At 45.6% G+C, this 14,490-nt stretch overlaps 1 protein-coding gene across 1 annotated transcript in view; it reads right to left on the bottom strand.

The window, feature by feature from the left end:
* The window catches only part of LOC307214755 (uncharacterized protein), a 46,147-nt gene extending 35,892 nt beyond the window's left edge, over positions 1-10,255 (bottom strand). The window contains exons 1-5 of the mRNA XM_079973732.1: positions 10,176-10,255; positions 7,054-7,546; positions 6,776-6,857; positions 6,408-6,490; positions 5,540-5,666 (exon numbers count right to left, since the gene is read on the bottom strand). Of these exons, the coding sequence (XP_079829858.1) occupies positions 5,540-5,666; positions 6,408-6,490; positions 6,776-6,857; positions 7,054-7,455 (694 nt within the window). The 5' untranslated portion in view covers positions 7,456-7,546; positions 10,176-10,255. The remainder of the gene's footprint in view (positions 1-5,539; positions 5,667-6,407; positions 6,491-6,775; positions 6,858-7,053; positions 7,547-10,175) is intronic.
* Between the last annotated feature and the right edge of the window lie 4,235 nt (positions 10,256-14,490).

The following is a 14,490-nucleotide window of genomic DNA, read 5'->3' as shown; positions in this document are numbered from 1 at the left end:
TTGGTAGAAAAAATTACATTTGGACTTCTAAAGAATTGGTGCCAAGAATTTCCAAAATTGAGATTCTCCCAAGGACATTATCAGAACATAATTCGTTATATTTGGAGTTAAAAGGAAAAGACCCTTCATCATTCAGATGGAGGATGAATGAAAGTTTATTCAATGACCAAAAGATAGTAAATTAGGCAAAAGAGACAATTACAGAATAAGTGGAATTTAAACAAAGGAACACCCTTTGAAACAGTATGGGATGCACGCAAAGCTGTAATGAGAGGATTCCTGATCCAAAAGAACAGTTTTCAGAAAAGAGGAAGGGAGAAGAAAAAATAAATCCTGTCCCATCTCATGGAGAATGAGAGACTGCTGAAATAAAACCAAAAGTTGAGCTAATAAGACAAAATCAAAATATTAAATTGTTGCAGACTCAGTTCTCTATGTTGGTGAGTCAGGATGTAGAGTGGAAAACAAAAACACTGAGACAAAGGAATTTTGAATCCGCCAACAAAACTGGAAAATTATTGGCATGGCGATTAAAGGCAAGACAAAAACAAAACACAATTTGTAAGATAAGAGAGGCAGAAAACGTCATTGAAGACCCCAAAGAAATTAGAAAGACCTTTCTGAAATTTTATAAAGATTTGTATAAGACAGAGAAAGAATATGGTAAGAAAATAGAAAATAGAAAAGTCATCAATTACAGCAGATCCCCCCAGGAGAAAAGGAACAATTAAACCAGATAATTACAGAACAAGAAATTGAGAAGGCGATAAAGAGAATGAAGATAGGGAAAACTCCAGGCCCTGACGGCATTCCGGCAAAATATTATAAGACACTATGTGGACCATTATTACCTGTGCTGTGTGAGGTTATGAATAACATTTTGAAGGAAGGGAAAATTCCAAATACCTGGAAAGAGGCGTATATCACTTTAATCCCAAAGAAAGATACAGATGGTTTGAGTGTTAAAAATTATAGACCTATTTCCTTATTGAACAATGACTATAAATTATTTGTGGATGTGCTGGCCGACAGATTAAAAAAACTTTTAAAGGAAGTAATACATAAAGATCAAGCTGGTTTCCTACCAGGGCGACAACTGAAGGACAATGTTAGGAACATAGTGGCTATAATTGAATACTTGGGAGTCTAGAAATGATAAACAAGCGGCCTTGGTGTTCACTGATGCAGAGAAAGCATTTGATAATGTTTCATGGCGGTTTATGAAAGAAAACCTAAAAACAATGGGAATAGGAGAAATGTTTTTGAAAGGTATTGAGGCTATATACTCAGAACAAAAAGCCAAACTTATTATAAATAATAATTTGTCTGACAACTTTGAAATCTCTGAAGGTACCAGGCAGGGTGTCCTTTGTCGCTCCTGTTGTATATTACACTTTTGGAGGTATTAAACAAGAATTTGAGAGAAGTGTCAGAAATCAGAGGTATTAAGGTGGGATCGAAAGAGTTTAAAGTAAAAGTGTTTGCTGATGATTTAGTTTTAACATTAGAAGACCCAAAGAACAGTGTACAAAAAGCCCTAGAGAGAATGGAGGAATTTGGAAAAGTTGCGGGATTCAAACTCAATAGAAGTAAGACCAAAATGCTGGTAAAAATATGAATAAAGAAGAGACAGAGGAATTGCAACACAGGACAGGAATTATGGTGGTTAAGAAAGTGAAATACCGTATTTTTCGCCCTATAGGACGCACCGGCCCATAGGACGCACCTAATTGGGGGAGGGAGAATAAAGAAAAAAAAAATTATCCCCTCCCCCCAGCTGCGGGGGAAGCCCGAGCTTTTAAAAACGCACCTACTGTAGTTTTTAGAGGAGACCAGGATATCTGCCCGAAGCGCGGGGAGCTCTGCTTCAATGCGCCCCACGTTCTGGGCAGCAGGCTGCTATCCGCAGCCTAGGGAGCCGTGCGGGAACTTCCGCGGGCTCCCCAGACTTGCCGATAGCTTCCTGAAGCCTGGAGAGCGAGAGGGGTCGGTGCGCACCGACCCCTCTCGCTCTCCAAGCTTCAGCGAAAGCCTGCATTCGCCCCATAGGATGCACACAGATTTCCCCTTCATTTTTGGAGGGTAAAAAGTGCGTCCTATAGGGCAAAAAATACGGTACCTTGGAATTTGGTTGACAACAGGGGAAAAAATTGTATAAAGATAATTATGAAAACACATGGAGAGAGATTAAGAAGGATTTAGAAATTTGGAACAGTTTGAAATTATCCTTTTTGGGCAGAATATCGGTGGTTAAGATGAACGTTTTACCTAGAATGTTATTCTTATTCCAAACAATTCCATTGATTAAAGGGACAGGACAATGTAGAGAATGGCAAAAAATAGTGTCAAGATTTGTCTGGCAGGGAAAGAAGACGAGGATCAAAATGAAAATGTTGGTAGATGAAAAAGAAAGCTGTGGATTTGCCTTACCAGGTATGAATCGCCTTACCAGGTATGAATCGCTATTATGAAGCATCCTGTCTCATATTGTTAAAGGAATGGATAACATTGGAAAATACGGACCTATTGGATTTAGAAGGTCATGACAACAGGTACGGGTGGCACTCGTACCTGTGGTATGATAAGGTAAAAGTTCATAAAGGTTTTTTAAACCATGTGATCCGGAGTTTCCAGCTGGGTTGCCATCAGTATGCCGATGACACCCAACTCTATCTGTTGATGGATGGTCATCCTGACTCGGCCCCAGACACACTGACCAGATGTCTGGAAGCTGTGGCTGGATGGTTACGTGGAAGCCGGTTGAAGTTAAATCCTTCGAAGACAGAGGTCCTCTGGCTGGGACGGGGCGATATGGGATTGAGGGGTCAACTCCCATCTCTTGCGGGGGTGCAATTAGTGCCAGCATCGTCCGTTAAGAGTTTGGGTGTAATCTTCGATACCTCCCTCTCTTATGGAGGCGCAGATTACAGCTATAACAAAGGCAGCATTTTTTCATCTCCGTCAAGCTAAGCAGTTGGCTCCTTATCTCTCTCGCCCTGACCTAGCCACTGTGATCCACGCGACGGTCATCTCCAGACTGGATTATTGTAACTCGCTCTACGTGGGGCTACCCTTGAGACTGACCCAGAAACTCCAGCGGGTGCTGAATGCCGCGGCGAGACTCCTTATGGGGTCTTCGCTGCGAAATCACATTCATCCGGTACTATACCAGCTGCACTGGCTCCCAGTGGAGTACAGGATCAGGTTTAAAGTGCTGGTTTTAACCTTTAAAGCCCTATACGGCCTAGGACCCTCGTACCTACGGGACCGCCTCTCCTGGTATGTCCCACAGAGGAACTTACGGTCTGCAAATAAAAACATCCTGAAGATCCCAGGCCACAGAGAGGTTAGGCTGGCCTCAACTAGAGCCAGGGCCTTTTCGGCCGCAGCTCCAATCTGGTGGAACGCTCTGTCACAAGAGACCAGGGCCCTGCGGGACTTGACATCTTTCCGCAGGGCCTGCAAAACAGAGCTGTTCCAACAGTCAGGGCACAGCCTGACCCCCCTCCTCTGGCAATCTACACAGAATTTTGCTTATTGGTTGCCATAAATTTGATTTTAATTAATTTTATAATGAAATGTTTTTAGAATCGTTGAATTATTGATTGTTGTTAGCCACCCTGAGCCCAGTTTCGGCTAGGGAGGGCGGGATATAAATAAAATTTATTATTATTTAATTATCAGAAGGTCAATTTATGAAGTATGGGAAAGAAACAAATATTTATTGGAAAGGAAAACCCCATGGTGGATATCACCAATAGAGGTACTGACAGTTAAAAAAGTAAATATGGATAAATATGGAAGGAAGGTGAGCCACCTATGAGGAAATTATTAGAAAACTGGAACAAGGGTTAAAACTTAAACCATAAGAGTAAAGAGAGGGCATGTTTACAGGTTGGTTGCAATACCATCAGGTGAATGATATATTGAGTGAGGATAAAAGGAAAGCCGGGTTTAAGGATAAAAAAATCAAGATTTCCGTTAGAATTAGAGGAAGGCAGAGGTAGAATACTATCTAGGATATATGATTTGTTATTAGAATGGTTTCAAAAGTTGAAGAGGTGAAAGAAGCAATGATAAAATGGGATATAGATTTTAGGCATACTATTGAACTGGATGCATGGCTAAAATTATGGAACAAAAGTATGAAATTCACGGCGTGTACGGCTTTAAAAGAAAATTTAATGAAGATGATATATAGGTGGCATTTGACACCAGTAAAACTGGCGAAAATGTATAGGATGAGGGATAAGAAATGCTGGAAATGTAAAAAGGTGGATGGAGACTTCTATCATATGTGGTGGACTTGTGATAAAGTCAAGAATTTTGAGGAGTTGATCTATAATGAACTTAAGAAAGTACTTAAATATACCTTTCCCAAAAAACTAGAGGCTTTTTTGTTGGGTTTGAAGGGGAAGGAGGTTAAGAAAACAGACCAAAGGCTATTTATGCGGCAAGGAACATATTGGCACCAAACTGGAAATTACAATAAGTTCCCACCATTGTGGAGTAGCAGACAAAAATGATGAACTACACGGAATTAGCCAAACTGACTGGCAAGATTCGGGATCAGGACGATCAGAGATTTCAGGAAAGTTGGAGTAAATGTACTGTGTACTTAAAGGATAATTGTAAAAAAATTAAAAGCACTGGCAGGATTGAAATAACTCCTACAATGTATAAGACAGATACAAGGTTAGAAATTAAAATACGCGACTGGAGAAAATAAGGGATACCTGCTGAGTGGAAGGAGGGAAGTAGCAAGCTCGGCAGAGCTAAAAGTATATATCTGATTTAATGTATTGTAAAATGACTGTGTAAAGAAAACAATAAAAATTGATTCGTAAAAAATAAAAATAAAGTTAATGTTCTTTTTATATGGGATCAGATTATAATTATTTATGTTTCATGTTTATATATATGTTGGAAGGCGCACAGAATGGCTGGAGGAACCCAGCCAGATGGGCAGGGTAGAAATAAAAAATTATTATTATTACTACAATGGTACCTCGATTTAAGAACAGTCCCCTTCCGGAAAATTTTAAGTTTGTTGTTGTTGTTGTTGTTGTTGTTGTTGTTGTTAAGTTTGTAAACCGAGGCAACACTGTATTAATATCATCATCATCATCATCATCATCACCGCTACTTTTCCTGAGATTCAATAAGTGTAGTTCTTCTCTGGGATGAATTTTGTTTGGCCCAGTCATGGCATCCCCTCCATCTCCAATGTCAGTCGTCTCTTTGGTCAACCCAAGACTGACAGGAGCAAAAACAGAAAACCTGAAGCTACTTATCTTTCTGAAGCTGACATTGAATATGGCCTGGGCAGTTCAGACCAGCCCAATCGTGGTAGAAAAAGGAATAATTTGAAGAAGATTGTTCAAAGAAAAAACTGTAATTTACTGTTTATTGTGGGGGTGTTAGATTCCCAGGTGTTATAGGGGGCTCTGTTGAGCTCTGTGAAAATATATGAGGTTGGTCACATAAAGGTATTTTTTGTATTTCCAGGCAGATATGACAATCCCACAGGGAGCCTTACCAAGAGAGGCCACGATCCCACGATTCTCCTCCATGACGTCCTTATGCAGAGCTCTCTGGTCAGGATCCAGCAACGCCCACTCCTCGTCCGTGAAACGAACAGCGACATCTTCAAAGCACACTGGACCCTAAAAGAAAAAGGGAAATGTCCTCCTCTGAGACAGCACAAATATGATCAGCTCCACAATGCTCTGTTGTTTCCTTCCTGTAAATTGCGGTGTTGTTTAAATAGGATTGCTTCACTGCACATTTTATTTATGGATGCTTATTTTATTCTGCATTTTAATTATGCGTATTCGTCTTTGTGCAAATAGGTGGTACTCCATCTTGTGTTTTCAGGCCGCTATTTGTTCTCATTTGTCCACTGCTTAGATACCTATTTTTGCATTCAGTTATCAATCTAGAAATAAAATAAGCCTATTTTGAATGGCCATCTGTCTTGGATGATCTAGCAGAGATTCCTGCATTATAGGGGGTCTCCTGGCTCTGAGAGACAAGCAGGGAGGGTGGCTTCTGGCAGAAGGAGAGGGAGCCACCGGTGGCTCCTACTTCTCCTGACTCACCTCAGCCTCTTGACCTCCCTCCTCCCACTCACCTCCTTCCTCTTCTGCTTCTGATTCTGCACTGCATTCTGCCACAGAGTCTCCCAGCTCACTAAGCCCTGTTTCCCCTTCAGCTTCTGACACCTCCTCTTCCCAGGCTTCTCCCTCTGACCGCTCATCCTTCCTCCACCTCCACTCCTTCGGCTCTGAGCCGTTTTCCCTTCCTGGTTCCCTGGCTGCTTCCTCCCACCATTCCTCTGTGCCCAACCAGTCCATGACATTGCTCCATCCCTCGGCCTCTGTCCCCACAAGGCAGCTTCCCCTGACCTGATCTGGTTCCACAGCCGCTGCTTCCCTTCTGCCCCCATGAAAAGGCGGATCAGGAGGTCTTGCCGGCATCCTTCTGTCACCTGCAAGAGAGAAAAGGTAAGCAGGACGCCAGGAGTGCCTGCTTCTCTCACAGGTGAAACAGGGCATCTCTAACTACAGATGGGCCTTTGAGAAAGTCTTACCTGCTGAGTGCATTTGGACGTTTGTGCCCATTTAATATGTTTGTTTGTGCAGAAATAGATCTCCCCTCTTCTGGACCCCTGTTCCCAACTGTCTCCCCCCAAAACAAGATGAAAAGAACCCTCAGATGAATTGGAAAACCAACAGAATGAGACCAAACAGAGAGAAACCACCTTCCTCCTTACCCAGTGGCCTCACTCTGGTGTCCAACGGAGGCCTCTCTGCCTCACAGGAATCCAGGTCCATTTCTGCAAAGTGATCCTTTCCCTGAGAAAGAAACAAGGATTCAAAACAGAGAATGGTGAGAAATGCTAGAAAGAGAATGACAAAGACTTGAAGGGTGTGAGATCTCATTCCATGGATGCTTTCCCAGAAAAAGGATGGGCCATCAGCAGACCATTATGGGATGTTCTTTGTCCTGTTTGGAGCCCCTTGGGAGTATCCAGAGGAAAGTCTCTCTCACCTGCTTTCTCTCCTCTGCCTGACTCAGGAGGAAACCTTCGGCCAGGGCCACCGCCTGCGAACTGGTCTCCGCTCCGCATTCCCTCACCCAGCTCTCCATCTCCAGGGGAAGGACAGCCAGGAACTGCTCCAAAATCACCAGGTCCAGCATCTCAGCTTTCGTGTGCCTTTCTGGCTTCAGCCACTGATGGTCAAGGTGGTAGAGTCGGCTGCAAACCTCTCGCGGTCCTTTGGCCTCCTGGCAGCAGAACTGCCTCAACTGCTTGCTCTGCACCTCTGAGCGGAGGGTGTCCTCCTCACCCAGGATCTTCTGCACTGGGATTTCCCAGAACCCCCCACTGCTCCCAGTTTGGCTGGCATGGCCTCTTCCTGTTCCAGGGCCAGCTGAGTCTTGCTCATCCATCTGTGCTCTCTGGAAGCCTCTGAGAGATCGGAAGGAACCCTTTGGTCTTCTGCCAAGTTCTGCCTGTCTAAATGAGAAGCTCTAGCAAATCCTACAAAGCAAATACATTGTTCTGTTATAGAATTTGTAGGACGGGGGGGGAAATGGTTCCCTGAGCAACATGATGCTCCTTGCTAGGAACAAGAGGAGGAGGAAGAGGAGAAGAAACAAGTCTCTATAATGATAATAATAATAATAATAATAATAATAATAATAATAATTTATTTATACCCCGCCCATCTGGCTGGGCCTCCCCAGCCACTCTGGGCGGCTTCCATAAAAACCAAAAATACAGTAAAATATCACACGTTAAAAACTTCCCTGAACAGGGCTGCCTTAAAATGTCTTCTGAATGTCAGGTAGTTGTTTATCGCTTTGACATCTGCTAGAAGGGCGTTCCACAGGGCGGGGGCCACCACCGAGAAGGCCCTCTGCCTGGTTCCCTGTAGCTTTGCTTCTCGCAATGAGGGAACCGCCAGAAGGTCCTCGGCGCTGGACCTCAGCGTCCGGGCAGAATGATGGGGGTGGAGACGCTCCTTCAGATATATTGGACCGAGGCCGTTTAGGGCTTTCAAGGTCAGCACCAACACTTTGAATTGTGCTCGGAAACATACTGGGAGCCAATGTAGGTCTTTCAGGACCGGTGTTATATGGTCTCGGCGGCCGCCCCCAGTCACCAGTCTAGCTGCCGCATTCTGGATTAGTTGTAGTTTCCGAGTCACCTTCAAAGGTAGCCCCACGTAGAGTGCATTGCAGTAGTCCAAGCGGGAGATAACCAGAGCATGCCCCACTCTGGCGAGACAGTCCGCAGGCAGATAGGGTCTCAGCCTACGTACCAGATGGAGCTGGTAAACAGCTGCCCTGGACACAGAATTGACCTGTGCTTCCATGGACAGCTGTGAGTCCAAAATGACTCCCAGGCTGCGCACCTGGTCCTTCAGGGGCACAGTTACCCCATTCAGGACCAGGGAATCCTCCACACCTGCCCGCCTCCTGTCCCCCAAAAACAGTACTTCTGTCAGGTCAGGATTCAACCTCAATCTGTTAGCCGCCATCCATCCTCCAATACAACAACAACAAAAATGTAAAAATTACAAAAACATCAAAATAAAAAAAAAATTCCCCAAACCTAACCAAACATCCATCCCACCCCCACCCCCCACATACAAAAAATCCAAAAGAAAATTTTAAAAAACATTTTAAAAACACTCTGTGCCCCTCTTGCAGTAACAACTGTCCTAGTGAGGCCTGTCAGGCCCCGCCCTGGGCCAGGTGGTAAGTGGCAGGAAGGAGCAGGACCCTCAGGCACTCCCTCAGGGGAGTCCTCCTGGGCAGCAGGCAGCAAGCAGCATGCAGTCCTTATGAGGCTTCAGGCCCCACCCCAGGCCAGATGGAGTCCTCCTGGGCAGCCTCTAGCCTTCTAGCAATGCAAAATGTGGAGGCAACTGAAGGGATTTCTGAGAGATGAATCAACCTGGTTTCTCCATCCTTCCAGTTAATTGATGAAGTCAGAACCTACTGACAAAGGAGTCGTTTCTATCTTGTGAAAAATGGATGCTGGGTTCTAGTGGGGGTCCTCAGGAGTTGCCCCCCACACCTACACCCACTCTGCTGCTTCTGTCTCCTTTTCTTGCACTTGGACTCTCTGCCACTCTCAGAATAGACTTCTGGGGCGGGGTCCCTTTTTCTTTGCTCTGAGGGCCAGGTATGTATCTGGCCAACCCCCTGAGGGCCAAGTGGGCAGGGCCAAAGACATCTCCCTTGAAATTTAGGAGGGTAATATTTTATTCTTATATTATTATTATTATTATTATTATTATTATTATTAACGCACACACAGCCATTGATGCCAAGGTCCCTGGAGGCTCGGTGAGTAGCAGCGCCCATTTCCGGCTGGTTTTCCAGCTACACTCCCTTTGGAGCAGAGACGATGTGGTCCTGGGATGCCCTGCTCTGGGTGCGAGGGGATTGCTGCAGTGGCCTCCGTGGGGAGCTGCCCTAGGAGACGACTGGGAAACTGGTCCCCAATGCAGCAGGCAGACTCTGGGCTGGGATCCCTCTCTTTATTCCTGGCCTCTCTTTCCTACTTTCCCTTCCTCCCTCCCAGTGGTTTTTTTTTTTTGGGGGGGGGGCTAGTCCACCTCCTCGTCCAGCTTTGGAAAACCATTTGCAGATGTTTCCTCTGTTGTGCAATGAGGCTGAGCGAATTCACACAGATTTAAAGTCCCAGGGACTCCTTTGTTTAAAGAAGGGAGATCTTTTCTGAAGCGGGGGGGGGGGGGGCGGGGGGCCAAATGAGTTTGGGATCCTCTGATCTGCAGGAAGGAGAGCGTTGCAGACCTGGCCCCTCCCTGGCAGGACCCTCTCCTCCTCCCTGACTTGGGGTCCCCCCCACATGAGCAGATCAGGGCCCCCCCAGGCCCCCTCCCCTGCTGCAGCCCTGGGACCCCCCCCCCCGTCTCCCCACTGCACCCTCTGGGGGGAAAGAGAGGAGACTCGCCCATAGCTGGCAACCTTCCTTTTTTTGCGGGAAATTCCCTTTTTCCAGCGCCGTTTCCCCGCTGCTTCCTGCTGCTATCCCGGATTGTTAGATAGGTGAGGCTGCTGATCCCTTATTTTCACATCTGAAAGCTGACAGCTATGGACTCACCAGATCCCAGAGAGAGAGAGAGGAGACTCACCAGATCCCAGGAGGGGGCTGCGATTCGGCCCTTGCAGGAGAGACACAAAGCAACACCCCCCCCCCTTCCTTGCAGGAAAGGACTGGGGAGGGAGGGACCTTGGAGCTGGAGGACCTGCCCCCCCTGCTTCCTGTCCTCTCTAGGAAAGCAGCTCACTTCCCTTTAACCCTTGCAAAGCGGAGTCCACCCAGCTCAGCCCTCTCTCCCTTGGCAGAACCTCAGATTCTTATTTTTTTTATGGATTTAGGGGGCAGCTGCCCCCCCGGCTCCGCCCATGCCCAGATATCCTTTTGGGGGTGAGGCTCTTGGCTGGACTCTGAGCATCTCCCTCCCTTGGCCAGAAACCAGAGGAAGAGCCTGCAGGGAAAAGGGCTTTGCAGGAGGCAAGGAAGCTCCTCCTGGAATTCCGGAGTGGAGAGACAGGAGGGGATCCCAGGGTCATCTAGTCCAACCCAAAGCAAGAGGGGGCCGGGTCTAGTTCCCTAAACAGGCAGCCCTGTTTAATAGGTTATTGTATTTTAGTGTTTGATTGGAGGCCGCCCAGAGTGGCTGGGGAAACCCAGCCAGATTGGTGGGGTATAAATTATTATTATTGTTGTTGTTGTTCTTGTTGTTGTTGTTGTTGTTGTTGTTGTTGTTATTACAACCCCCAGCAATGCAGGAATCTCAGCTAAAGCATCCAGGGCAGATGGCCGTCCGATCTCTGCTTAGAAACCTCCAAGGAAGGAGAGTCCCCCACCTCCCAAGGGAGACCTTTCCCCTGCCCAACTGCTCTTAGATGTCCCTCAAGGCAGCGGGTCCTGAGTTCGAGCCCTGCTGAAAGAATCGCACTGGCTGCCAAGGAGGAACCAAGCAAAGTTCAAAAGAAATAAATCCTATTCTCATCATAAATCAGTAATACTTTCTTATCTATGCTTTTTATGCTTTTTTCTGCCATTTCCCTTTGCAGAAATGCTTAATTGCTAATTCAGTGGAATGAAAATGGATGGTGGTTGTTATTATGTTTAGGGAAGCTTTAATATTTGATGGACTATTGTATTTTAATATTTTGTCGGAAGCTCAGCTGTACCTGCTGGAGGTGATTCAAAACCATCCTGGTGAGTGATGGGTGATGTGGGGCACCCCCATGGGGAAGTGGGGGAGGGAGGGGCTTTGGGGAAGGGGTTGTCCGTCTGCCGGAGAAGAGGACCCTACTGGCCTAGGCGCACGTATCCTGTTTGAAAGGGGAATCATCTTACGGACTTCCTGTGAACATCTGGGTCAGGAATGCTGTTCCTGGAATGGACAAACACACAAGACGTAACCGGCTGTGCATTCACATAAACAATAATCTTCTTGTTGTATTTGCAGTCTCCTGTGCACAGCGGAAGGATGAGCAGTACGTGCCACATACTTTACATTAGTTTATTTACACTTCAAAGCTGAGAGATTACAGACATGCATCTTGCCTCTGCGAGAGCAGAGAAGCGACCTCTCTCCTCTGAAACACCGAGAGAACTGTGAAAAACAGGAAACCAGTGTACATCACATCCAGTCTCCCTTTCCCGTGGGAAACCCAACAGCAACTCTGACTGTGGAATGTAAACAATGTCTCATGACAAGCACTTCGCTGCACAGTGAAGGAAGCAGAAACCAACATCCTCCCCCTTTCTGTGAACATCACTGGGCACCGTGTTCGTACAATGTCAGTACAAACCCAACTTCTGCACATAGGTACAGTGTTGATCCCTTGATACAACCTTGGACAATACATCAGCAGGAATTTCATTACCTGGCATATAGGACACCGTTACGAGTCCTTTCTGAATACGTTCCCTAGCATGTTGCAGTTTCAATTGCAAGTGCTTCGTGCTTTGCTTACAACCTTCAGAATTCAGCAAAGCCAAACATGCTTTGTTGTCCTGGTAAACCTGGATTGGACATTTGACAGGACTTTTCATGTCTTTGCACAATTGTAACAACCATTCACAATCCTTAAGTGAATAAGACAGTGCATTCAGTTCAGCTTCACAAGTACTTAAGCTAACTGTTGTTTGCTTCTTGCATGACCAATCAAATAGACCCTGATTGTACATATAGCAAACTCCAGACGTACTTTTCCTGTCTGTAGTGTCACTTCCAAAACTTGCATCTGCAAATATCTCAAGACCACCAGACTTCTGATTGTTAAATCTCAGTCTGTAATGCATAGTGCCTTTCAAATACCGCGCTATGCGTTTCAGAGCTTTCCAGTCCTTAACAGTAGGATTGTTGACTTGTCTGCTTAGCAAATTACAGCTGACAGCAATGTCAGGTCTTGAACATCTGGCAATGAAGTTTAGCTTGCCTAGCACACTTCTGTATAGTGTAGTGTCAGAAAATGCTTCTTCAGTGTCATCTACCTGATAACCTGTTGTCATCGGTGTGTCTACAGGGTTAGCATCCATCAGGTTTAGTTTGCTTAACACATCAGCAATTTTTCGTGACTGGTGTACTAGAATGTTACCATCTTGATCTCTCTCTATTTCCAGAGATAGGTAAAGGTAAAGGTACCCCTGCCCGTACGGGCCAGTCTTGACAGACTCTGGGGTTGTGCGCCCATCTCACTTAAGAGGCCAGGGGCCAGCGCTGTCCGGAGACACTTCCGGGTCACGTGGCCAGCGTGACATCGCTACTCTGGCCAGAGCCAGAGCCGCACACGGAAACGCCGTTTACCTTCCCGCTGGTAAGCGGTCCCTATTTATCTACTTGCATCCGGAGGTGCTTTCGAACTGCTAGGTTGGCAGGCGATTTCCAGAGATAGGTAGTTGTTTACCTCACCAAGATCTTTCATGTCAAAGTGCTCTTTCAGTTGAGCTAGGGCGTTATTGTACATTGTGACATTTTCCCAAAAGAACAGAATATCATCAACATAAAACAAACAATACAGCTTCTTTTGCCCCTCCTCTTTGACAAATACACATGGATCAGCTTTCCCTTGCTTAAAACCTAGAGAAAACAATACTTCAGTGAGTTTTGTGTGCCAACACCGTGCACTTTGTTTGAGACCATAAAGGGAATTCTTCAGAGCACAAACAAATCCCTGTTTTACCTGTACGCCATCAGGTGGAAGCATATAAAGTGATTCACCTAGAGATCCGTACAGAAAAGCTGTATTCACATCGTGGTGACTAATGTGTAGATTCTCCTCTGCAGCTAGCTTGAGCATAAGCCTAATGCTCTCATACCTCACTGTGGGTGAGTAGGTCTTGTGATAGTCTTCACCTGGTACCTGTGCAAAACCTCTGGCTACCAATCTGGCTTTGTGTCTGACTATCTTGCCATTTTGATCAGTCTTCGCTTTGAAGACCCATTTGCTTCCAAGCAGTTTCATTCCTGGAACTACTGGAACAAGCTCCCATGTTTTGTTCCTCTCTAAGGAATCAAGTTCAGCCTTCATGGCATTTAACCATGGCTCAGCATCCTTTGAATCCAAATCCTGGATTTCTTGGAAACTTGAACGTTCAAATACCTTCTTGGAGCTTTTAACATCTACTACTGCTATCTTAGCAAACTCATCAGCAAATCTCTTTGGAGGCCTGCCTTTTGTGGCTCTTTGTGACCTGCGAATTAGCCGTAAGTCTTCAACACTCTCCTCTTCCTTATTGGGAGAAAAGTGACCTATTGTGAACAATGGTTCTTCCAATTCTTGATCAGAGCTTTCAGAGGGTCGCATAGAGGCTTTCGCACTCTTGAAATCCTCTGAATCACCCGATTCAGTTTCAGACTCAGAATCAGAACCTTCATCAATGGGTGTGGGTTGTTGCGGCTGCTTTTGTTGTTGCCTATCCTCAGTTTCATCACTGTCATCAGGATAACATTGGAAGATTCCCACATTCTCCCCCCACTTGGCATTGTACTCAACACTTCTTGTGAGCTTAATTGTCTTAGAGTCAGTCATCATTATTCTGTAAGAACCTTTCTGATAACCTAGAAAGATACCATGCAATCCACGCTTGTCTAACTTGGAGCTTTGTGGTGTGTGAACCCACATGTCAGAACCAAAAATTTTCATGTGTTTGATGTATGGCTTCTTGCCAAACATCTTCTCATACGGTTTACGACCAATCGCTGAAGATAACCTGCGATTATAACTGTAAGTAAAACACGAGAGAGATTCGGCCCAATAACTCTCTGGAAGATTTGCATCATGCAGCAAGGTTTTCATACCCTGAAGCAATGTTTGATTTGCCCTCTCGCAAAGTCCATTCTGCCATGGCGAGCGAGGACTAGACAAATCGTGTTGAATTCCTTTCTCAGTCAGAAAAGCTTCAAACTGCTGAGAAGTGAATTCCCC

The sequence above is a fragment of the Podarcis cretensis genome (assembly GCF_951804945.1).
Source record: "Podarcis cretensis genome assembly, chromosome: 4".
NCBI lineage: Eukaryota > Metazoa > Chordata > Lepidosauria > Squamata > Lacertidae > Podarcis > Podarcis cretensis.
Note: the sequence above shows the minus strand (reverse complement) of the source record. Positions and strands in the feature narration are given on the sequence as shown.